The following is a 26,178-nucleotide window of genomic DNA, read 5'->3' as shown; positions in this document are numbered from 1 at the left end:
AGCTGCTGGCTGCAGTAAGAGCTTGGACGGCCTCGCTTACGCGATGCTGTGCCCCACAGCGGCCCCGGGTGGGATTTCCTCTCCTCCCGGCCTGCTGCCATCCCGGCCAGTCTCCCCGGGAGCAGCAGGGGTGCGAGGGACCGGAGGAGTGCGGGAGGCTCTGCTTGGAAAGGTTTGCCTGTAGGAGATAGGAAAAGCTGTTGGATTCTATTCGTCACAGCCTCCAAAAGCAGCCGTCCCCGAGAAACTTTTCACGAGGGGAGTTTTCTCTGTAAGGTGCCCCAGATTTCAGTGGGAGATCAGTTAGCTGCTGCTTCTTTGCCTTTTTCTGGAAGCACAACCCGTGATTTGCATCACCAAAAATGTGTAGCAACTCGCAACCATCTCTTTTGCTCGCAGGAGACCGTGAGCAGTAACAACAAGGTGTTGGTTGGCAGGTGTGAAAGAGCACCTTGTTTTCCTGCTCGAAGTTCAGAGTACTGCAAGAGGTCAGAGGTCTGGGTATGCCTTTAACTTGGGTCGGATCAGTTGCCTTTCTTTATTGCTGGTGATCTTACTGTACTCTTGACAGCAGGCTACCCATCTAAAACAAAGAGTAGTTAGCAGGTTCAAGGGTTACTAAAATACTTGTTCCCATGTAATGTTTTATCACCAGACAGGGTACATAGTAAGAAACGAGATTGTAGAGTAACTAGCCTAAAAGAAGCCCTATCCTGTGCCGCTTGACCCACACCGTGGTTAAAGCTGGCTTCCTTAGAGGGCCGGCCTCAGAGTTGCTCCAAGTTCACTGGGGCCTCATTCAGACTGAATTAGGAGCTCCTCCATGTGAGTACTTGGTGTCCCAGAAGGTAAAATAGTTGCAAACTGCCTGTACCTGTTACCTAACCTGCAGCCACTCTCCCTGTAGAAGGAAGCACACGCTGAAGACTACCCTTCCAATCAGCTGACCTGTGTGCCCAGCTGAAAGCGTGGTGAGGAAGTTGGCAGGATGAAGCCTGTCATCGTGGTGCATGGTGGAGCGGGCCGGATCTTCAGAGAGCGAGAAGAGGGCTGTCGTGCCGGTGTTGTCAGGGCTGCCCTGCGAGGCTACGGTGTCCTGAGGCAGGGAGGCAGTGCCGTAGATGCAGTTGAGGAGGCAGTACGGTCAATGGAAGATGATCCTCATTTTAATGCAGGTATTTTTTTAAAGAATTAAGTGGACTTAGAATCATATTGTATTTCAAGTGTTTTGCCCTGTTGCTTCTGAAAATCCTAGCTTGTATTATTATTATTATTATTGCATTATTATTGATTTATGTACCTTGCAGTGGATTAAATACTAATGTCACAAAACATTTGATTTCTCAGCATGTACTGTAGTTTCTCATGAGTGCACTTAAGAAGATGAGTTATGCTTTTCCCATTCTTCAGTGTTGTGTATCTGCCATTTAATTTGTGTAGTGCTGTTTTGCTTTTCTGTAAATCTTCTGTTACTGTGCTATGTATATCCAGTTTTAAGATGTGGATTCTTAGGGAATTTGCGTTAATGTGCCTCTTCAAGGCACTTGAATATACCTTGCAGCATTGTTTAATCCTGAGTGCTTTACCTATTGCCACAGAAATACTGGTGTTGGGGATTTTAGGTGGTTTTTTCTTCATTAATGCCTGCAATTAGTTATTTTGTCAGTAGTACTAGAGAAGCAATGCAATAATGGTATATGAGTCAGGAGCTATACCTTCTAATAGTAAGGATTTGTAACTGGATTTCCTAATCAGGAATGTGAATTATTATTGTTAGTGGTAGTAATGAAATACTTTCTCCTCTTCTTTCACCACTCCCACCATGGTATGTCAGAAAAGAACATGGAATGAAATATCTGTAGGTGCTCAGTATTTTAGGTAACATAGCTATTAGTTACGTGCTTTGTTAGTGTGCAGAGGTTCATTTGTGCCATCTCACCTTGCAGTCAAGAGCAGCTTTTATTTAGTATGAAACTTTCATTGTTTTGTTATTGACGTGAGTTGAACATTGTGATTTTTAGAGCATTCAAGCTGAAATCATGAAGTGGACTTGGAGGAGTAGTGTGTACTTTTATATACTTAGCGTCAGGGTAGCACGCTCTCATTTAGCTTTTACTTAACTGGACTTGAGCCTTCACCCATTGTTCACGTTTGACTATGGTGATCTAAGTGGCAAACAGTCTGTTACAGATATATCTAATTGTGTGTTAACACTCACTAGCTACAGCTGCTCTCAGAATCTGGTAAAACTGAGCTGAAAGCTGTGTGAAATGGATCCTGATTGGAGTGGCTGTTTAAAACTCACTGTGTAGTATTTATCTTCATAAAAGGATAAAATCAGTTTTGCGATAATATTTTCTAGGCACACACAGACATTTCTAAGAGACAACAGTAAAGATGGGGGAGAATGAGCAGATCAATCAAGTTGTGTCCCTTTTTGCATGATAGGGTGTAGCCATGCTGTGTAGGGTCATCTTCATGTGGGCTTGGTGCAAGGGCTCAGAGGCTATACCGGTGTATAAAACTACCATGTTAATGACTTGTGCAGCATAATCAAGTCATCAAGTTCTACTTGTGCTGTAGTTATATTTCCATGTGATCTCTTTGGCTAGCAGTATGAACTAGCTTGGCATGAGTACCACAGGTGTAAGAACCGACACACTCTTGATCCTTATGCAGTATGACTGACCTACTCTTGCTTATGCAGCCTTTGCAGGACAGAGGACAGATTTTTCTATCCACAGATAGAGGCAGTTGGAGTACTCCTCTCAGTATCCCAACTGTGATTAGACTGATGTCAGATGTGTTGATTATTTGTTTCCTCATAGATTTTGTCTTCTGTTGTCTCTCTTGTTTTCCCAGCCCTTTGCTTAATTAGTAAGCCAATGGATACTGTAGTCTCAGAGGCTGGTAGTCCCTACCCATCGGTTTGGAAGGCCTGTAAGCACAGAAGGAAGGGTTCATCCTGCCTGAGAACTCTTGAAGTTCAGTAACTAGCTTTGCTGTGGTGTACAGACTTTCACAGGGATTAGTGGAAGGAGAAAAATTGGCTGTACAGCCAATTGTACGAGCTGTAGGAGTTGTGGATGCCCCATCTCTGCAAGTGTTGAAGGCCAGGTTGGATCAGGCCCTGAGCAACCTGATCTAGTGGGTGGCATCCCTGCCTGTGGAAAGGGGTTGGCACTAGGTGATATTTAAGGTCCTTTCCAACCCAGGCCTTTCTGTGAGTTTATGGCAAGCGGGATGAATTGTTCTTAGAAGGTACCTGTCTCTCTTTACCAGCTGTAAAAGGAGACTTTTTTAGAAAGCTGCCTTTGTTTACAGAAACTGTCTGCAACTGTTTCCTGCTCAGCAAATTTTAGAAATTCCCAAAGTGTATCTTATGAGATATGTCCAGTAGACTTGGGATACTCTTAAGTATCCCAAGATATGGGTGATGAAGGGGCCTTATTGAGTTTCCCCTGGAAGCATGGTTCTGGTCACTGATGCTTGAGAAAGGGGTGCCCTAGTTCTAGTGGGAATTTTGTGATCAGATCTAGGGGTACCCTAGATCTAGTGGGGATTTGTTAGAAAGCCTAACCCTGTCAAAGGAAGTTAAAAGAGCATGGCAGGGTTTAGCTAAGAAAACAATTCCTCACCAGCATAAGGAAAAGCTGGAAGAATGATGTCAACACAGGTGGCATAAGGCAATTAATGTGTAAGCTCTCTACAGATCAGTCTAGAAATTAACATAGTGTGAATGTTAATGCAGGACTGAACTGTGGAATAATTTATGCATTTGGAGACAGGTAAAAAATAGTAGCACTCCTTTTAGGGAGTGTGTCTGTATGTGGCAGAGCAATTTTTGAGATTACAAGAGGAGGATTACAGGATTTAGCTACCTTTTTTCACAAGGGATTTAATTTCATTTATTTAGGTCTGAAGTACATTGGTATTGAAGTTTTATGTCAGTTATTAACAGAGGTTTCTGGAGTCCTTTAATGTTGGTTTAACAGAAAGGAGAAAAACCCTACTGGATTAGTTATGTACAATGCTCAGGTCTTTTTACCTGAGGTACTGTGTAAATCTGCCATGTTTTGGTTTGGTTTTTTACTTCTTTTCAGGTTTAGTCTTCACCATCTGTATTAGCAAGGCTTGTGCACTTGATGACTTGCAACTTGTTATTCCTTTGTGTTACAATCATTGGCATTTTTTAAAAACAGACTCTATTTGTGTTGTCTCATTTTGTACGTCATTAATTTTCAATTAGATTAGTGATAACGCAAATAATTATGGACAATAACTACCTGATGTTTTATTACCTAATTTTAATTTTTTTATATTATTTTATATACTGTTTTTATTTGGTACTGGAAGAAGCTTGTTATTTCAAGCTTTTGGTACAGTAGTGAGGGGACACTTAGTCTGCTCCATTAATTTTGGCAGTTTCTCAGAGTGCTGTGTGATGTTAATCTGTTGATAGGATCAAATGCTAAACTGTTTCTTTGGGAGGTGTTGTATCTTCCTTGGAAAAACTGTAAAGACTTAAAAGTGATCTGGGAATAAAGAATTCTGTTCATGATGGTTTGTTGATTTAACTTTAATACCAAGTATATCATTTGGATGGGATTGGAAGTGTGTTTTTCATCTTATAAAAAAAAAAAGACAACTCAGTTTTCAAGTAGATGTTGTACTCTGTGAGACTTCTGTTAATGGCTGGATTTTGTGGTTACAGTCAGCAGTGTTTCTGCTGTTTTGTTTGTCTTTGGGAGATCCTTTCGGTAAGTCAGCAAAGTGGGGAAGAGAAAGGTTGCTTGATGAGAGCTTACAATTGAATCACCTGGATGGTTAATTCCTAATTACTTTCTTCTTTTTCTCTTGGTCCCTAAATTTTTTTTTTATTTGTCTTTAGGTTGTGGATCTGTTCTAAATGAAAAAGGTGAAGTAGAAATGGATGCCATTATCATGGATGGAAAAAATTTAGACTCTGGCGCAGTATCTGCAGTTAAGTGCATAGCAAACCCAATAAAACTTGCTCGACTTGTTATGGAAAAGGTATGCTGATTATCTACTTGAGTATGAAGCATTTTCTTTTCCTTTGAACTTCATCCAGTGTATTGATACACCTCAGTGATGATGTTTGTGTAGTGCTTTAAAGCAGCAAGGAAGAGAGAATTGGATTGGAGTGTTTGGAAACTGTGATCATGACCATGAAGCATTTACTTTAAGAGTTTTTGAGGAATATTTATAAACAATGGCATTCTAAAGAACTACAACTTGGCCTATACATGTTGGTCTCCTCTGGTTCCGCTGCTGGTATTCAAGGAGGTTTTGGGTTTTTTGGGTTTTTTTTCCACTTGTTTTTTGAAGAGCTTTTATCTTGTCACTGAGTATTGTGCTTGATCTTGCGAGATTAAAGTTATCTAATACACTGTTCACTTTGCAGTGATATGGAACTGAGTTAAATGATCCAGTTACATATTTGGCCATGTAATGCACCCCTATGTTGCTCTGGGTGGCCTTTTCCACTGTGACCTCATCAGGTGGTAGCACAAGTACAGTTTTAGTCTTCCACCAGTAGAAGATAACATTAGCTCTGTGTCTGCTGACAGATTTTCTAAGATAATCACATTTATCAGGGCAGTAAGGTATTACTTGACCTTCTATATAAGATCAATCCCACTTTACTCCACTAAGAAGTCCATCTCGTATTTGCCATAGCAGACCTCTTATTTTTCAGATATGGTGCAATGTCAGGGTGGGAGTAAGTGATTTATGTGGTATCTGTGTCTGTTTTACTATTACGAGGCTGTGACAGTGATCAAAATGTTGTCCTGTATTTGGAGTTTACATTTTCATCCTACTAGTGCAGCTGCCCCATTATTGAAAGGTTTCATATTTATAAAAACACTTACTAATAAAAGAAGATGTATTTTCCTTTAACCTTTCAAAGTGGCTTTTGAAGAAACAAAATCTGTTTTGGTCATCTGTAAAGATGATTGACATTTATCTTGTCCTCAATGGCCTCCAAAGCAGATAGAAATTTTTTTTGTGTCCTCAATTGAAAGATAGTTCTGCTTTTAGATTAGAACATTTCACTAAAATATTGAATATAAATACTTCAGATGTCTAATAGATGCCTACTAGATGTTCAGATGTATGTCTACTAGAAAACAATGTTAAAACTTGTGATGAATAAGGTTTTTTCCCTTCATACAGATTTTATTTTGTTATTAACTAGATCAGTAAATAAGTACAGGTGTAGACAGCTTCACAAGACAAAATTTGAGAATATAAATAAAGGGTTGGGAGAGAGGTGTCTCTAGCATGTTAAGGTGAATGTTGTATTTTATTTTATTTTTTTCTGTAGAGAACTTATTTTAATGTTTATTGTTTGCTTCTTATTCCTGAATCACTGTTTTATTTTCTTGGTTTTCTTGTCCGTGAAAAAAAACCTCATTTAAGTCAACAAGAATAAGGTCAAAACAACACTGTTGGATTTTGAGAATATAACTTTTCAAAGTGTGTTTTAAAAATTAAACAAAAACCCCCAAACCAGCAAACAGAAAGCCGTCTCCTATGTTACATCGTCTTTCTTATCATTTCATGGTGCCTCCGGTGTTCAAAAGTGTTGAGGTAAAATTTGAAATGAAATCATAAAATTCTACTGTACAGGACCACATATAATGGTGTAGCCCTAACACCATTTTTGTGGTATTTTGTGGTAAAGTTATTAATCTTTGCCAAGATGCAAAAAAATCTTGTGTGCATGATGGTAGATTTCAAGTGTAAATGTTGACCTAAATTGTTTGAGGTATCTTGAGATGAGTTTCTGTGATTCTCCATTTCCTGTAAATGGGAATACCAAGTATTTCACAGTACATTTCGTAGTGTGTTTTGTTGTATTGTACTTAATTAAAAAACAGTTTTAACTATGTGACTTAGGGATAATAAGGGTAGTTTTCTTGGGGTCTTAAGTCTGTATGCATAATTCCCAGTGGTTTCAAGATGCCTTAATGCCATAAAGAATTTTGTAACATGCAGCTCCTGAAAACAAACCAACCAACCAACCAAAACCACCTTGTACATCTGCTTGTAATGGTTTTTCCATCCTACTATGGAACAGTCTGGGCTCCATCTGGTGGCCAGAGTAGCTCCTCTAGGTTGTTGTTACAACGTTTGTCCTTTTTGGCTGTCGCTTTCCCACTGGGCTCAAACTTGTCCAAGTTCATGGAGTAGAAAAAAGGAGGGCACTAGAATAATTTCCATTCATGATTTACTGTACTGTTGTTCGTAGGAGCTTCTAGAGATGGAAGAATTTTAGAACATTAACTAATGAAACACATTCTTGAAAAGCACTTGCATTTCTGTTGAATTATTCCGGTTTGCACTGAACATAAATAGAACGATACATTGAAATAATTCGGGGCTTTTTGATTTGGGGCATGTAACCCTTCTCAGCTCCACCACTTCATTAGATGGGCTTTCACATGAATACTAGAGCACTAATTCACTAGTATATGAAAGTTGTGTATGTTTTCCCCTTCACTTATTGTGCAGGACTTTACATTAGGCAAAAGAGAATTTACCTTATAACAGATTGAGGCAAAGGACGAGGTTTTTATCTGTGCTCTGTGCTGCCACAATTGTTAAATCAAGAACTGTGATGGTCTGAACTTTAAGCCAGGCAGAAATTTGGGGTATCTTCCCCATTTCCAGTGAGATTAACTAAAAGTGCTAGCATTTGTTGCTTATTTGTAAGATCTCTTGGACCCTTTTCTTGTCCTTTTGGATTACTTTATGTAAATGTTTTCCAGAAAAAGTAAGCACTTCACATTAGCAAGCATATTAATGAAACTGGAAGAATGAGACAGGAAAATGTTTATGCATTGTTTGACAGTGTTCTACTATTTCTTTTGATTGACAACATCTGCTTAAGAGAATGACAAAAATCACCTTAAGATAACATCTTTTCAGCAAGGACTGAAAGAGAAGGAAAAAAAAAAACCCCAAACACAAAGTCCTATCATAAAAGTTTATTTATCAATACTTAAGTATTTCCTGTTTGTGTAGCCTAGGAAGGTGCATATGTTATTCAGTTTGGCATATGGGATGGAATCCTATGAAAAAGTTTTAGAAATAGCTTCCATTTTTATAATAAAAGTTTATATTTTTGAAACTTACTTAAAGGATGATAGAGTCTTAGTTGCTGAAGAAAGCAACGGATGGAGGATACGGCCTTCTGGTACAGATCAAGACAAAAGCTAATTTCAAATTTCCTACAACGAACTCCCAACCCACACGCACAAATATAAACTAAAACTATTTTGAATATTATGTTGTGTGCTTCTCGTGGGTTCGTAGTAGTGGCAGAGGGGGGCAGTATTGCACAAAGAAGTTGGCTCAAGTCGAAGAACACTACTCATTAGTTTTGTTAGAGATAGGTAGGTCTTGCCTCGTCTCGTACTGTGGTAACAGCACTCAGCATGAAAGCCTGATGTCTGCTTTCACATATACGGGGGACTTCTTCCTTGCCACCCTTAATATTTCCTAAAGCATACTCTCATGAATTAAAGATTAATTAAAAAGGCATTTAAATTTTCAGAAATGTTTGATATCAGGGCTGCAACATCAGAAATGTTTCTAAAGTCCTCTCTATCCCTGTCCAAAGGGCTTAAGGCAGAGGCTGTGACAGGCTTAGGTAGAAATCAGTGTTTCTGACTTGGGGAAGAGGTTTGTCTGGAATCCTTTAAAACAATGCAGTGCTATGCATTGGTCCTGTAAAGATTACTTGTCATCGCTTTAGGAATCAACAGCAGTTGATGGTCTGCAACATCTTATCCTGAAGCTTTGAGACTGTAAATGTCCTCCAGCATGTAGCATGGTACAGAAATACCCAACCTCTGCTGTCCTTGCTTCTGTCCAAGAGATGGGAGTGTGCCACGTGGGTGCTTTGCCAGGCTCTGCAGGCCTGCTCCCTCCAGCATCACATGGTTCTGTTTGGGCCTCAGCTGCTCTGGTGTGCTGTGCTGCTGCATGGACAGAAAGGCTTGCTGGAAATTAGGTGCTCTGCTCTGAAGCTGTTCTGCGCTGCATAGTCAGATTGCCACTTCTCTAAAACGTTCCTGATGAGCAATTGTCAGCTGTGTAATTGTGCAAGAAGCTGCTCCTTACTTTTTTACACATAAACCCCCCCCGGATTTCAGAGCTACTACTAAAGTATAAGGATTAATTAAAAAAAAATATCTGGCAACTTTCTCTAAAATATGAATTAACCAGGCTCTACAGACTTTGAAGCATGGAATTAATGAAGGTTGTTGAATTAAAATCTGGTTTGAAGTGATTTGTAAATAAAAGAATCTAAATAGAACTTTCAAGTATTATTAGAAGAGAGTAAACATGTTTTGATCAAGCCCATTAGAAAGTATTCTGTTCTTAAATTTGATCCTCTGAGTTAATAAGAATAGCAGCTTCTTGAAGAAAATATTTAAAATGAAATTGTTCAGCTGATGATAAGGAACATTTTATTTGTATGGTATTTACATTTGCTGGTTATTTTACTAGGTGTAATGCCTTTAAACAGGAATTTATTTAGCATTCTTTTGAATAAAAGCCTTCTAAATCTTTTAGTTAACTGGATAAAGCAGTTAGTTATGTAGCAATTTGATGATTCAGTAATTTGATTTGAAACAGTACAAAACAGTTGCATACAAATTAGCTAAAGAACAAATGTACCAATTTTTCTTCTCCCATAATAGTAAGTTTTAAATAGATAAGTACAATTCTTTTCTGTTGATGGTTAAACCTTGTGGTTTGGTGAACTGAAAGCTTTTTCAGCTGTAGTGGAAGGGGATATGGACAGAATTTTTTTTTAAATAAAAATTGTCATTTTCTTTGTGTGGATGCTTCGAAAAGTAGCAATTATACAAAACTGCTCAGTACAAGACAAAACAAGAATTATCAATTAATGTCTTGTCTTTCTGCAGACAAAGCACATGTTACTTACTGACCATGGTGCACACCTGTTTGCCCAGGCCATGGGTATTCCTGAAATTCCGGGGGAGAAACTCGTAACTGAGAGATCCCGGGAGAGATGGAAGAAGAACCTTGAGCCAGATTCCAACCCTGAAGAGTTTCAGAAGTAGGTAAAATATATTTTATTTTTAAATTTGGGTAATTTAATTTGTGCTACCTGGTTACAAAAAAACTCAAAAGAAACCAAAAACCCTCAAACAAACAAAGTGACAAGGAAAAACAAAATCCCAAACAAATAAACACAAACCTTGAAGGCTTGTATTCCAAATATTATGTGGTTTGATACAGTCCTTACAGTATGTCTTTATTAAAAGCAATAGAAATTCAGGCTTTCAATGAATTTGATTATACTTATATGACTGGAACAAACTTGATGAAACTTATTGCTGCTTACGATTATTGGTCACTTTGACAATAGTATAGTTTTATGGGTTTGTTGGAGAACAAAGTTAGCTCTTAAAGTTAGCTCTTAAAATCATCAGTTACAGAAGTGCATAGCGTAGCTTTAACAAAAGCAGGTACTATTCTGTATTGCTTTTTCCAGGGAGGAACTGATTTTAAAAAATCCCCAGTGCACATACTAAAACAAGTTAATAAAAAACCCTTGAAAACCCAAGGAAGCTGATCTTCATTAAGTAGATGATCAGATTTGTCTTTAAATTGGATTAGATAGTTAAACAACATCAGACTTTGACCAGTAATTCCTTCTGAGTAGTGATTGTGGCTGTTGGTTATGAAAAGGAGTGAAAAAGAATGAGCAAGTTTAGTGGTGGGTGGGAAGAGAGATGCTGTTGGATGGTATTGCCCAACAGCAAAATGAACATCACTTGGAAAACAAGCCAGTGTCATATAAAGTAGAGGGGAAGGTGAGGTGGACAGTAAAGGAATGAAAAACATCAGGTGTCAAGAATGTTTTCTGTGCCTGTAGACATAAAGACTAAATTGTTTTGAGCTTCCATTTGTATGTCGGTGGTTGTGGTGCAGGAAAACGCTGTATTACGTTACAAAAATGCTGTATTATGTTTTGTTGAACAATGCTATTCATCTGTTTTGTGAAACAGGAATAATGGCAGGAGCAGAGCTGAATTTGTAGACCAGAAGGAGGAAATTTCTTCTGTGAGCATGTTAAAGTCCCTGAAATGAGGCTATAAATTACAACCTATATGTTACTTTCAGTAAATTGCTAGAAGAAAACAAAAAAGTAACGAAACAAGCTTAAATATGGCCTTGTAAATTAAGTGGTGGTGTTCCTTGACCATAAAGTCTTGATCATAGTTTGTCTTGTATCCAGCAGCAGTTTTCTTTTGATCCATGGTCTGTCCAAGGACTGTGCGGTAATTATCATTCATCGTGAAGAATTTTGAGGATGGTGTAGCCACCTGTGCCTCTTGTTCTCTTGAACATATGAGATGGAATAGCATGGCATTTAAGTCTTCATTCATTCCTCATAACTGCTTCATTTTTACCTTTTTTTTTTCTCTTTTTTTCTTTTTTTTTCTCTGAAAACAGTGTTAGGCATCTTCAGTTTCAGCATGGACTTCTGAAATATCTGATAATAAAAAGCTCGTGTATTTCTGAAAGGCTGAAGACTTTTTTTTTTTGTTTGGCCCATGCTGTTCTTTTCCTGAAAACCAAAACATCAGTGCAAATTCACAAAGTTGAAAACAGGTCTTTTTTAATGCAAACCCATTTCATTCTGTATCACACGTGGAATGTTTTTTTTCCCTGTTATGTCCACAGTGATTATGCAGAAACTTGCCTGAGGAGAACAAACAGAAGGTGAAGTAGTGTTAGTCAGAGGCAACATAATACCAGATCATACTGGGAATTTAAAGGTTGATGTATATTTTACTTCCAGTCCTCTGATCCTCACAGTGTTGGAAACCCTGGGGTTTCATAGGCTTTGCAGGTAAAGTCTGATGCCTCCATAAGAGAGAACCTTTCTCCTCCCCTAGTTAGAAGCCTGCATTGATTTATGCTGAAAGCTTAGGATTCCATTGCATGTACAACATTCCATCTTGCACACCTTTTGCTGAGAACAAGGTGTGATTTGATTTATCTGCAGTCTCACACGTCAAAGACTCTGACAGTACCCTTGTTAAGGATTACTGGAGTTTGCCTGAGAATCCCACAGAAAGGGTGTTCAGTCAGGCTGTAAGGTAGTAAATGGGCTCCTAGACCCACTGTGAATCACACTGCTAGAGTAACTTGAGGAGGTATTAACTAACAAGGACTCTAACAACAATAAACAAAAAAACCACTACTGATGCATGGCTGAGAGATGAAATAGAAGGTAACTCATTAGTTAAATGGGGGTAGTGTAAGTACATGTCACTTCATGGGTACTGGACAATGAAAGATTTAGACAAAAGGGAATGAACAAATTCAAATAATACATTATTATCTGTATCACAGTTTATGCAGTATATAGGAATAATCCTTGATTGAAAATATCTCTAATAGCATCCTCTGGTATACCACAGGTACTTCTTGAGGTTCTTGCTACTGTCAATAACTAAAAATAGAGAGATGGTTATAATTTGACAGCAGTTTTGTCTTCCTTGTTAATGTTTTGGAGTCAACTAGCCATGGAAAAAAATTATTTGTATCTTCTTTGCCTTTATTCTGAAGATGATCAAAGGAAAGATTACACTGAAGCAGTAAAAAAGGGACTGTAAGAAATCAAGTTTAATTGTCTATTTGCTCCACTGATGATGATGAGGCGTGTTGGACACATTCACTTTGCTATTTATTGCCAGTTGTGCTCTCATACCGAAACAGGTAATACCCAAACTGCCTGTGTCATCTGTGTGCCTTTTTCCCTCCCCACCCCCACCCCCCACCAGTTGCTTAAGGTAAATACTTACCTAAGAAAATGTACATCTGGATACATCTTTCTAAATTTCTCGGGAGGATCTAACTTTAGTTGGTTGAAGGGTGCTACATGAATGTGCAAGGGAGTACTGAATTTACTAATGTTCTTTTCAGCAAATCATTTGTAACAGATGGATGGGTGGGAAGCCATCTGTACCATCATATCAGTTTGAGATGAGGTCCGTCTCTACATAAATGTCAGAGCAGCCTATAAGGCCTGTGATTCATCAGTCAACTTTGAATGGCTGTGAATGAAGTGTAGGGACTGACAGTATGATATTTTACATAAGCAGGAGGGAACAGGAAGTTGGGTCTCTGAGAATCTGACTGTGGGTTTCAAGGTATTTCATCTGACTTAAATTAGCTTAGATTTTGCAGAACTATAGAGAAACCCTCACCAGTGCCCTGGAAAATTCAAAAAGTATTCTTTTTGCAGTTGCCTGTTGGGTAGTTCCTTGAAGGATTGTTACAAAACATTTTCCTGTGTGGAGGGATTTGGATTATTTTTGGGGTTTGGTATACTTCTCCTAGTCACATACTGGTTTATGTTCCTATGTGAATTGCTAAGACTGGAATATATAGATATTTAAACTGTTGCTTCGCAGTAATGTCTCACTTCTCAGTGCAGCAACTGTTACAGTGTGTCACGACAGGCTTTTTTTTTTTTTTTCATACACAACTACACATGTGTATTTTGAGCAGGCTATTGTATGTCTTTTCTGTGGTGAAGAAATAAAGATATAGTTGAGACTTCTGTTTTCTTCTGTGCCTGAGGATTTTTAAGCCAATGTGCAGTTTCAGCAGAGTCTGCTGGCCAAGTGATTTAAACTTCAAGATTACGTAGCTGCAGAGTACAAAGACTAAAGTATGTCTTAATGATGCATTGTGAGCAATACTAGTTGAAAGGAAAATAAATAAGCTTTTTTTAATAGCATTCAAACATTAAGGCGAGTAAGGAAAAGGAAAGAGGAGGAACAGGAAGGAAATGATTCAGTGCATGCATAACATTACTGTCCTTTTCTGTATTCACTCATTTATGTGCATTGTCATTAATAATTCCGGTTAACCTCCTGTTGAGACAGTGGAGCCAATTGTTGCATCTTTGAGTTGCCATTTAGGGGAAAGTTGTGTGTCAGTTTGTATGTCAGCCAAAAAACTACTCCAGAACTATAATGACTACAAGTATTTCTGCCCTGTGTTCTTTTGTTTTGTGGGTTTTTTTCCCTCCCCAAGTTTCCATGGTATGAAAGTAAACAAGTCATGGGGGAAAGATTAAAAAAAAAAAGTGTTTTCTACTCTGTTAAATACAAAGCTTGTGAGAATTGGTGCATGTTTCTTGTTATTTTTGTAATGAGAAGCATGGTGAAAATAGCTTTATGATGAGCAGTAATTCTGTTGTAGAAATCTTCTTTAAAGCTACCTGGGAAATAAAGGCAACGTGCTTTGGCAGGTATGCTTTAATTCTGTCTAATTTTGTGAACTGTTTTTCTTGGCAGAGACCTTGGAACAGTCGGTGCTGTTGCTATAGACAGTGAAGGCAATGTAGCTTGTGCAACATCCACGGGAGGACTCTCTAATAAACTGATTGGCCGTGTTGGTGACACAGCATGCATAGGTATGGGGTGTGGGATCTTGCCTTTTCGTTTTTGGGGGTATGTCATTTAAAGAAAGAAATAAAAGTATTACAGTTCTCCTTTTTGTTAGTGAAAAAAAACATCAATACCAGTCCATCTGAAATTGGGGTTTAACATTCAAAACTGTCAAAGCAAAAGCTCCTTATTGCATGGAGGTTTGCAAGAAAGAATTGGGAGCTCTCTGTGGAAAATAGGGATGGGAGTTTGTTTTTTCTGTCCTTACTTCAGTGCTAACACCCGTGTTTCCTTTCTGTTGATTCTAATAAAGCTCTCCTTTTTTATGTCTCTACTTTCCGCTAAGTCAAAAAATGTAGCCTGCTCCATATCAAGATGCTGTTTCCTTGATACTTAAGGAAGTAGGTGTAATTCCAATTACTACTTGTTACATCAGTGAGCAAGAATTATAAAGTGACTTGCAACTCTGAGTAAATTCCTGTTGTTAAGAGAGCCCCGATTAGACTGTCTCAGAACCTAAGAGATAAGGTGTGGAATAAAGGAAATATTTTAAGAGATCTCTTATCCAAGTATACAGAGACACTTAAAATCCTTTCCACAGATTTCTTCCTCTCATGAAACAGACTTCCCATTTGATTGCTTCAGGGTTCTACCATACAGCTGGGATTTGGACAATAATTATTTTTAGTAAATAATTAAAAGATGATCCAAACTCAAATAGCATTGCTGTTGGCAGTATATGATTATTATAAAGCTGTCTTTCTTTTGCATACAAAGTTGATGACATTTTGGAATCCTCTGGATTTTGACTATGGTTTTCAGTTTTGTGTCTGGCTGCAGCCTTCTGACTGCAAATACCTGCCTCCTGTGTAGATCATATTCAGCATCTGTATAGTTTGAGACATGGGTTGTGAAGGACAAGTCAAACTGGGAACTTTTTGAATATATTGCTTGCAACTTTTGGTCTCACTAGGCATCTTCAGGATTTGATACAGAAATGTCAGCTGTACTTTCAAACATCAGAGGCTTTGGTAAGGGGGCATTGCCTTAACAGGGCAGTGTTTTTTCACATCTTACTCAGAGTCCATTTAAAAGGGTCTGATCAGGAAAGTGCAGAAGGGAAGAAACTTTCATTGCTCTTCTAAGTCCTCTATCCCCTCCCGCAGTACCTTGTTTATGATGTTGTGGTATGTTTTTTCTTAGCTCCTGGGAAATATTTTTTCTTAGGAGATGTGCTAGAAATATGGGTATTGAGCAAGCAGAAGCTTGGTGGAGAACAGGGTGTGGAATGTGCCAGCAAAACAAGGGTGGGAGAAAAAAAAAGGGGGGAGAAGGGGAATACAACAGAAGAAACACTGTGCTTGTGGTGAGGACTTTTAGGTTTTTCAGGGGTCCTTTGTGAAGTTTTACTAGAGCCCATGCTCTTCAAATCTCTTATGTGCTGTGGAGGATAAGTTCCCCTCAAACTGGTCAGCTCACCAATGTCCTCACCAGATCTTCCCTCATATCTTCTCAGTTGATATGACCTGACATTCTGGGTCCCAACCCTATCTTGCTGATCTTCGATATACCCTCCCTTGCTGTTGTGGAAAATATTTCTGCTCACTCCTATGGAGTGTTGGCCTGCCTCTGCTTCTTGTGCACAAATAGATCACTAGTCTTCTCTCTCAACTTGGCAACTGACTTGCTCCAACTCTAATTCATCTCTATCATATATTTTACTTTTAAAATTGTGGCAGAAATGAGAATGAGAGCAAAGTGTCAGAAAAGCTTCTGAAATGCACAGAGCTAGTGGACCTAAAGAAAGAAATGTTTGGTAGCTATTTTAAACAATGCAGGGCTTTTAAATTGTATTACAGATCATTGCCTTCTCTTTTTTTTTTTTTTTTTTTTCCCTTTGAAAAGGAAGTGGAGGTTATGCTGACAACCATTCTGGTGCCACTTCAACCACAGGACATGGGGAGAGCATTATGAAAGTGGTCTTAGCCCGACTGATTCTCTATCACATGGAGCAAGGTATATCCCAAACTGCCTATAATCTGAAATAATGAGGATTAGAAATATTGTCTGATCACAGGTTTCAGTATATATACTGTCATCCTGGAACAGTTGTCAGAAGAGTTGCTCTCAGGGGTATGTGGATGGCTTAAAAATAAACTTTAAAAACAAAAGAAAATACTAAATTATTAATAAAGCCAAAATAGCTGAGGTGAACAGAATTATCTCTGCTGCCTGATACTGAATCCTGCTTTAGACCAGTGTTCATTGAAAGACATTACTCTGTACTTTGTTTAATGGAAGTTCTCTTCAGTAACTTTTTCCCAATTATAAACTAAAAATCTGTGAACAAGAAAAAGAAAACAAGTAAAAATAAGATGTATTTTAGGGAGGAGTAAGGGAGGGCTAGAAACAGATAACCGGAGCTGAAGTAGAAAGTATGGGATACTGCCTTTCTAATGAACTGTAAAGGTCTTTATTATTAAACAACTCTGATTACAGCAACAGAAATTATTTTAAGACTTTTTAACCCTGATTTCAATTTACATTTTGTTTTGGAAAATGTACTGAACTGACTGGGTGGGTATGTGGTAAACAGCTGACACAGTATGTCTTATGTGACTGTAATACAATCTGACTGTGGGGTGACCCTTTGTAGCTTTACCTTCATGACTTAGTTTGCCATCTAAACCCTTGATTATGTTACAGCCTGTAAACATAGCCAGACAACATGCTTGTGTTGCATGCAGTTCAAGAATCATTAATAAGAGATATCACCATTATTTTTAGAAAGCTGTAGCTTTTGGGGCAGTACAGCGTAACTTGCTTTGAGATCAACCAAAGTGGAAATAGTTGGAAAACATTCAATTTACATTTTCATTGGAGAAGCAGTAAGTAGAGAGACAAGTAACAGCTGCAAATATTTTTGTTGTGCTTTATAGGGCTGTTTGCATATAATGGGTACATTTCTCTAAATCCCACAGCTGACGTGACAGTTTCAGCATAAAATTCAACCTAGAGATTATTTCCCAAAGCTCTTAATGTGTTATGCTCTCCCTTTACTCTCTAAATAACGTCTCTGAGTATTCAAATTGTGAACAGCTTTCTAAGCTCTTGTCTAAGCTGTGCAAACGAGTTTCTTCTTTGGCTTGAAGTTAACTGCATTGCAAGACGTATGCATTGATAGCAGTTATCTGGCTTGTGATTAAAGAGTTTGAGAGGCAAATGAGTCTCGAATTAAAAAGTTTATTGGAAAAAGAGAAAAAGAAAATGAACCTACATGTATTCATGTCTGATTGGTTTGCACTTGTTCACCCTGCCCATGCTTGCTTTACCTTCATTCATCCGGCCCAGAAATACAACTCAGCTGCCAGGCAAACACGTCAGCAATTAGATTCCCCCTGGCCCCTCCTCTCAACATGTTTCCATGAAGGCACTGAAAACAAACCCTCACGTTATTATAGCTTTTTCATTCCTTGAACAGTGAGCTGAAGTTGCATATGTAAGAAAACTATAGAGCCCTCATAATTCTGTTCAGCTATTTGGTAATTCGCATACTAAATATCCTCTTTTGGACAAATGCTGCAAAATTTACTTCTGTATTTGAGGAATTGCTTCAGTGTATTGCTTTGCCAGTCTCAACAGCTGTTGGAATTTCAGTGCTATGGTGGCAGCTGTTGTCTTGGTGAAACATCAAACAGTGAAATACTGACCCTTTGAAGAGACAGTGCCACTGACTTGAATAGTCACAGTGTCACCCGTGCGTCAGAGTAAGGAGCTTTATCCTGTCAGTCACCAGTGCTGTGAATAATTCTGACTCTGCTGATTTTATTAGGTTTTAACTCAAAATTTGCAGGGAAGGCATGAAGGTCAGGTTTTGTTCCATAACTTAAGCTGCATAACTTTACTGGGGGTCTGTGTCTTAGGGTAATTAAGCCAAGCCAGCTGCATTTCTGAATGTATATTTAAACTTACAGTGAAAAATATTTTGCAGCTCTTAGAGGTCTGTGTATATGATGTAGCTATTAAATTTGATTTATTTAGAAAAATACTTCTGTTAATATGAATCAAGTAGTGAAAAGCTAAAGTTCCATTGCTAGTCCTTTGTCTGATGTGTTTGAGAGACCTCATTTTGCCTGATGGTTTTAGAAATTTCAGGAAGAGTCATGCTGATGTCTGCTTTTGATAAATTATGACAATGTGTAGTACGTGCTTTGAGCTCTGTTGCAGCCAGTGGAACTAGAACAGAGATGGTGACTGAAATTTTTGATTGTTTTGATGTCTGTGTTTCCAAACTGTAAACGCTTTAGATTTAGTTTGTCACAAACCTTTGATGAAAACCTTGCAGATTGGCATTTTTTCCATTCAAATGATGGCATAAGAAACTGTGTGTTTTGAATGTAAAGTTTGTGAGATAATTTGTATTAAACACTGAAACTGAATCAAAATCTGAAGCTATGTAAATAAATACTTGGAGCAGTACCACACCATAGCAGCTCTTCACAACTGTCCAGAGCCTTTCCAAAAATGCTTCCTTTGTTAGACTGGAAATTTCATGCTGATTTAGTTGAAAGAGAAGTTCGATTTGACTGGTACCATGGGGAGGGGTGAAATTTTAAGAGAATATTAAAAATGTCAGGACAGGTACTATGAAGTTATTTTGTTTTTCTTTTCAGGAATGTCACCAGAGGCAGCAGCAGACACTGCATTAGACTACATGAAGACACGAGTTGGGGGCTTGGGGGGTGTCATTGTTGTCAACAAGGCAGGAGAGTGGGCAGCAAGGTTCTCCACCAAGCAGATGTCCTGGGCTACTGTAAAGGATGACAACCTGCATTATGGCATTTATGCTGGAGAGCAGCATATAAAATCTGTTGATGAAGCACTTGCATCTGAAGGGGAGGGATTCTAAGAATGAAGAAGGTTTACTGACGGAGAAGAATGAAGATCTCCAGTTTTTGCTCGAGGACAGTGACAGTTGATTTTGTCTTTCTGAAAGATCTTTTGGTTCACAGGCATTATCACATTTATAGTCAAAACAAAATCTGTTTTGTTCAAAACAAAATAGTTCTTTAGTGGACATGCATATATGTGTAGTCTTTTAATACCTTTGTGAAGTCAAATCCTCCTATTTTAGATAAGAAAGAGAATGGTTTGTAGGTTCCTTGGTTAGCATGCTTATTAATCTTACATTAAAGGGAGCCTTAGTTTCAGTCTTAGAGGAACTCCTTTCCACATCCATTCTCAGAGACTGCTGCCAGGATGATTTGAAAGAAGAATACCTGTTAATTAAAAGCTGAATTTTGAAAATTCAGAGTCTTTTGAGCAGCCATCTCATGGTACCAGCTTGCTAATTGTGAGGGAAATACCACCAAAGACCAGTCAAAGACCAGTTTTTAATCTTCAGTTCCAGGTTAAAGATTAAAATTGTTCCCAGGTTTGAGGTAACTTGTCACAGGATATAATGAAGTAAAGAAAGGAACTTTTTCCATAGAAGAGAAAGCTGAAGCTAAGGAGCTCTAATTCCATTCCCTGACATCACACTGGAAATTACAAGCAAGCAGGCTAGAGTATTTCAAACTGTAAGTGGACAGTTAAGGGGAAGGATGTAATATCTGGGGTAGTAATAAAGAAGGTCTTGCTTTCAGTGAAAATAACAGCAATCTTTTCTACTCAAATGCAAAGGTGATTGGCACCTTTTAAGTCAAAACATTAGACAGAGATGCTGATTAACTGGAAAAATAATTATCTGAAAGTGATCAAAGCAAGTTGTACTAAAATAAATAAAACTGCCTGTTAACAAGCTTCTTGTGTGAAGTCTGAAACATTGTCTACAGAGATTTTCTTTTTTTAAAAAATTGACATTCTATGTTACTTCTAATACATTTTCTTCATTAAGATTTTGTGGGGGTTTTTAAAAAAAAAAAATTCCTTTTTTATTTTTCTGACTCTCAACTGCATAATTTTTTTTTGTGTAAAGAACTGTAATAATTTTATGCATTTCAGCTGTGACTAGATTTTCTCTTGCATGCCGTCATTCTGTGGAATGTTCCCTTCACAAAATAGCCCAAATAAACATAACAAAAATCTTAGATTGTGGTTTGAAACTACTCGTACCTGTGTCCCAACTACAATAAGCTGTATTACTGAGTTGGCCCATACAGAATAATATGTTGCCAAGGTTGCCAAGACTGCCTTAACTTGCTCTATGCTTTGATCAATGTTTTCTTGGATGTTTCAGATTGGATGTGGACAGCGATAGTTCAAGAGAAGATGATGGATGCAAAACATGACCATGGAGTACTTATGCATTTTTTTCAACAGAAGATCATGTTGAAAATGGCTGCTACCTGATCATCAAAGGTTCATAAAACAGTAACAGTAATTCTGATGTGCTCACTGGTAGAAAAAAGTAGCCTTCTATTGAGTAAAAATTAATTAATTTCCCCTTCTGTGCGTGAGATACCAATCCTGTAGGGTCAAGCTCTTCTCTGGGGGTAAAAAAAAAGCAGCTTCATTTCCAAAATACATCCGAAGTATTTGTCACCAATAATCTGCTTTGTTTATCTCACCTGTCCCTAGGAAGATAAAACTGGGGACAGGCAATAGAAAAATAACCTCCATGAGTTCAGTCAAAATTCACTTTGCAGCATTGCTCATTTGGTTTTTTTTTTAATGAAAAATAATCCAACTTGAAATATGTTTTGTACAGCTAAATGGTGATATAGGCTGCACACAAGAATACAAATATCTTGTCATATATACTGGCTTTGTCAGATGAAAGAGTGCATAGAAGGCACACTGCTCATAACCCTTCCTTTGTTTGAACTAGCTGGAGGGAGGCGTGTTTACCTGGTACTGCCATAACACCTGGTGTACCTTCTTCATAAAGCTGTTTGTGTGTTAACATTTTTTGTTCTGGTTCTGCTCCAAGCTGACCCAAACCCAAGTGATGGTTAGTATAGCAGCAAGTCTAAGCTGATACACCTGCTGGGTGGTTGATTAGCAAGGATTTGACGCTATGCTAACCGTGACAGTTGGCTTTAGGTTAGCTTTGAACAAGTTCACATTGACCCAAAAGGCCCCAGCAACCTCAGCAGCGCTACACACAGGATTTCAGGGATGTCAGAAGGAACAGTAAGTGGCTACTGTGGTTAATTCACCTCAGCTGTTCTCAGGAATACAATGTATTAAATTGCTGGCGCTGGACAAAGTCATTATCCTCTATAAGTTCTTCTGTCACTCATAACTAGAGTTGCTGGGCTCCTTCCAAGAGTGCACTAAGCACTGTGGCTGCCATCTGCTCTATATGATTTCTTCTGTCTAACCCACCACTTGGTACCACGCTCTATATTGCTTTCCTGTAAAAACTGTCTTGTTTTCAAAAATATGCATGGGTTGTTATGTTGCCTAAAATCAAAAGACAAAAACTTACAACTGATTAAAAGCAGATGTTGAATGAAAGCTTCCAGGTGCACAGAAATGGCTACCAGCACATGTGATAAAGGATTTCTACAATTTTTATATGGCTAATTAATTGGTATATCTAGCAGGTACATCCAATAGGAGATCAGTTGCCCCAGTAACACACCCTTGGTCAGCCCCTTGGAGTTGGTCCAGGGGCTTCTTTGCCCTATTTATGTCGTCTCTTAAGTTCTGGTGGAGAACCAGATATTCTCGTCAGAAATTCTCTTCCTAAGAATAAGACTAAACAGAATTTCAAGAATGTGTTAGAAAGAGTTAGCTTATTATTGTAAATTGTGAGAAATGGCAAGAAAAGTACTAGAAACCATACAACTGTAAATTAAAAATCTACAAAGCTACAAATACTTGAAAAAGCTTAAAATCTTCAGGCATTAGTTATTCCTTTCCAATTCACGTGGGGCTAGGAGTATAGATGAATATACATATATGAATATATATATATATATATATACACACACACCCTTGTACCTTGTGTATGGATTGATGGCATTTGATAATCTTCAGGCTGTAGTTTGCTCCACAGTTCAAATGATGTCAGCTCAAGCCAAGCACTGGTCCAGGCATTCAGGGCTATATGCTTTTCTTCCAGGTAGCTGACCAACACTCAGTAAAGGTATGTGATTTCCTCACCTGATCTGGATAGCAGGTAGACCTCTTATAGGACAGCGGTCCTCTCCCTCATAAGGGGGAATGGTAGCAAATGGTCAGGGATGTGGTAGATTTTATTTTCAAAGAAGCTTGATAGTTTGGGATGGAAGAGTTTTCCTCTCTTGCTTTAGCCATTTCAGTCATGTTCTTTAGCTAGAGCTAAAGGGTGAGACTGTTGCAGATGATATAAGAGGTTGCTGGTGTTCCACAGGGCTGCCTAATTTTTTAATATGCTTACATGTCACCTGACCTTTGTGAATATTGAGAAACTACCCTTTAGAAGGGCTTTAACATTTAACAGCTTTTATAAACGTAGTTGCAAGATGCTGAACTTAGTGGGGATACCAACAGCAGGACAGGAAGCTGTGTGCCCCTGCTGTGCACTGCTGCTGGAAATGAGCCTCTAATCCAAATGGCTGTGACCTGGATATCAAAGAAAAAAAAATCAGAGGTCTGTTGCCAAGAAACTGGGTGTCCTTGGCATCTAGCAAAGCAGAAACAGTTTTAATTATCTAATTAAAGTGGGGCATCCCGTTATTTTATGTCACTTAGAAAGCCGGTCATGGATGTTGTCCTGTTGCTTTCCTAGTACTCTGTAGAAAGGGTCCCTGACATGCACAGATAACTGTGATGGGTCTACATATCAAAGTAACATGTTAACAAAAGCACCAAGGTAGTGACCATTGACTTTGTTCACATATTGTTGGTTCTGTGTAGGTTTTGCTTCACAATCTTTGCAAGTTACAAGTAATCAAAACCTGTTCTGTAGGACACCAGTGTTTGGAAACATTTTTTTCAGTGCTCTACTTTGTCCTATATTTTAGCTCTTTGTCTCTGGGGTGGTTTTCATTGACTTTGAAATGTAACTTGGCAAAGTTTAATGGCACTCGCTGTTGTGCTTGTTTCTCTTCTGGTCTGCTTTTCCTTTGATATGCTCTGATAAATATTTGCTGTGGGACAGATTTCAATCTCAGTTACGTCAGTATAAATGAAAAGCAAAAAGCACAGTCACTGAAGTCTGTGATTATGCTAAAGGAAGTGAAATCAGACATGGGCTCTCCTGTCCGAAGTCAGAAGCTCTGTATTGAAACAGCCTTTGCTAATGATGGAGAGAATAGAGAGGACAGAGAGCCTGCTGTGGGGCGTCACTGCCTGAAACAGGACTCTGGTCTCTGGCAGTTTCAGGGTAAAGAGGATGCCAGGGAAATGGTTAAATATGCATACTGGGAAATAAATAAGTGTCAAATGATTCACATGAAAGAACCTTAAGAGCACACAGGATGAGCAAAGAGTCATTTTGTTTTAGACGTGTAAACCACAAAGGACGAGAATCTCATTTTCCTTTCCAGTGCACTCCTTACGCTTGGTTTATTGGGGGCATGCAGACACCATGCAACCTCTGTGTAATTGTGTTTTGCCAGACCTGGTCACATGTGCTATAATTTCAATTATTTTTTAAATTTACATTTTTTAAATTCTTTTATTTTTGCCTTTAAAGTTCTCCTTGGTTGGAAGGAGGCTGGTTTCTTGTGGTTCCTCCCTAAGTTCTTTTCCGCTGGGGACAGGATGGGTTACAATGCAGTCTGCGTGGGCTTTAGCCCTCCAGCCCTGCACTTTTGACCCTTTCCTGCTAGGGCTTTACTACAACTTAAGCTATGTAAATGCATGGTAGCATGCAGCTTATTAAACACTCAGCATCTTCCAGACTTAATGGCTCTGCCGGGTCCTGCCTGCTTAGTGGCATAGCAGGCTGTGTGCTTAGCAACCCCAGCTGCCATGAGTGCATCGCCCCCATGCACTGCCTTCCCCACTCCCTCACCACTGATGAGAGCAAATATTTCCAGCTTTTTCTGGAACAAAACCTTGCCTAGGTTCGGGCATAACTACCACCTGCCAGTCACAGCCTGTGTATTTTAACAGTATCACGAGGGTTAACTATGACAGGAGACAAAGCCCTGGGCTGTCAGAGGTGCTCGACTCCCTTCTGCAAGTAGTAATGGCTGTAAAACAAATATACATACCAGTAAGTGTAGACCCGATTGTTTTAGCACTTGCTTTTGCTTAGAAATTTCAAAATTTAAAAAACTCATAGTTTCAAGAACAATTCATAAACTGCTGCTCTTCTGGGCTGGAAAAGTGTACAATTTGCTAGGATATGGATGCTCTTGTCCTCTGTAGGTGGAACTCATTTCCTACATGGAAAAGAGATACTGCCCGTAAATCTCTTCATTCCTACATTATAGAAGGTAATCTGTGGTTTCACTGGTTGGTTAATTTGTTTGTTTTTTTGGTTTCATTTCTTAAAAGCTGAAGAAGGTTATTGTGGCTTTACTTACCTTTTATTTCAGCTCAGCTAACCGTTCTGAGATCCTCAGACACAAGTACAGCTCAGCTAAGCTTCTAGTAAGATGATCACTCAGAAATTACTATATTGGGGGAAATGAGTAACAGATTTTCAAGTATTTTAACCCAGGAGAAATCACAACTATTTTCTAGTCTTAATGCCTAAATAATTAATGCCTAAATAAACAGGCCATAGGTCCTTCTCAGTTATTTCTGTATTAAGCAAATAAATTCTCTTGAGGTGTGGCCCACTCTGGCCATGGTCAGAATGAAAATGAGGATGCTTTCTGGGAGAAAACATCTAAGAAAGGAGGGGGGAAGGATGGCATCATGCCAGATGTCTTTGTACCTTCTGGGCTGCCACCAGGCTGTGCTTTAGTGCTTCAAGCTTCTATGGAGCAAGGGCATCTGCTAGATATCAGACCTGCATTTTCAAATCCATATATACTTGGTATTTTCCCAGAGACAAACCTCCAAAAGTCCTGCATGTAATGGTAATACTTATATAACAATTCCATTCTTCAAAGAAGTATACAGAAGCTGTGAACTGATCTGCACAGCAATTCAGTGGAGTTTATTATATTTGAACTGTTTTATCTCTGGCGAGCATGCAGGGAGATTAAGCAACTACTCTGGAGCTACCAAATGCATCTGAGGTAGGGCCAAGATTAGAATATTGATTTCTGGCTTCCTGAGTCCCAGGTTCAGTTCACTACATTATGTTGTCTTTACAGATAACATTTAGACAAATAGATCTTGACATATCAAAAGCTCAGTAGCCTCTCAGTAAATTGAGCACAGCTTTAGCTGTTCAGTTCCTGTGATTTGTGCATGCCTCACACTTGGTGCCAGTAATGTCAGTAGCTATTGTATATTTTCAGTGAAGCCCACTTGTATCCTGAGGCATGCTAAACTTCTTTTTTTTCTCTGAGTAGAAATAAGCCTAATTATGATACATTTTCCTTATGTTAGATTGAGATTTGCACAAAAAATTCAAAGAAATTTTGCTTCAGACTTCTTTATAAAAATCCCCAAAATGTAGAGATTTTCAGTCCTTACCAGGGGTAGCTTGTCACTCAGTCTAGTTTCTTGAGTAAGAAGTCAAAAAGATGGGAAAAGTCCTACATACCCAAAGCTGAAATCCAAGTACTTTTGAAATCAACACATACCAAGGATACTCAGTTCCTGATATCAAAATGCTAAAGAAAAGGCGTGTACTTGAAAGCTG

General features: G+C 38.6%; 1 protein-coding gene across 1 annotated transcript; it reads left to right on the top strand.

Moving 5' to 3' along the window:
• Positions 1-925: 925 nt before the first annotated feature.
• Positions 926-19,872, top strand: ASRGL1 (asparaginase and isoaspartyl peptidase 1). The gene is made up of 6 exons (XM_066314985.1): positions 926-1,175; positions 4,892-5,034; positions 9,966-10,120; positions 14,385-14,503; positions 16,383-16,493; positions 19,151-19,872. The coding sequence occupies exons 1-6, from the start codon at positions 989-991 to the stop codon at positions 19,384-19,386; spliced, it is 951 nt and encodes a 316-aa protein (XP_066171082.1). The 5' UTR covers positions 926-988; the 3' UTR covers positions 19,387-19,872.
• Positions 19,873-26,178: the final 6,306 nt, after the last annotated feature.

The sequence above is a fragment of the Sylvia atricapilla genome, chromosome 3 (genome assembly GCF_009819655.1).
Source record: "Sylvia atricapilla isolate bSylAtr1 chromosome 3, bSylAtr1.pri, whole genome shotgun sequence".
NCBI classification, from domain to species: domain Eukaryota; kingdom Metazoa; phylum Chordata; class Aves; order Passeriformes; family Sylviidae; genus Sylvia; species Sylvia atricapilla.
The sequence above is the reverse complement of the archived record's forward strand: the minus strand, read 5'-3'. Positions and strand labels throughout refer to the sequence as shown.

Excerpts from the sequence above, each read along its gene's own strand:
- ASRGL1 (XM_066314985.1), top strand. The coding sequence starts at position 989 with ATGAAGCCTGTCATCGTGGTGCATGGTGGAGCGGGCCGGATCTTCAGA. Across the intron at positions 1,176-4,891 it reads TGATCCTCATTTTAATGCAG|GTTGTGGATCTGTTCTAAAT; the intron begins GTATTTTTTTAA and ends ATTTGTCTTTAG. Across the intron at positions 14,504-16,382 it reads TGGTGACACAGCATGCATAG|GAAGTGGAGGTTATGCTGAC; the intron begins GTATGGGGTGTG and ends CCCTTTGAAAAG.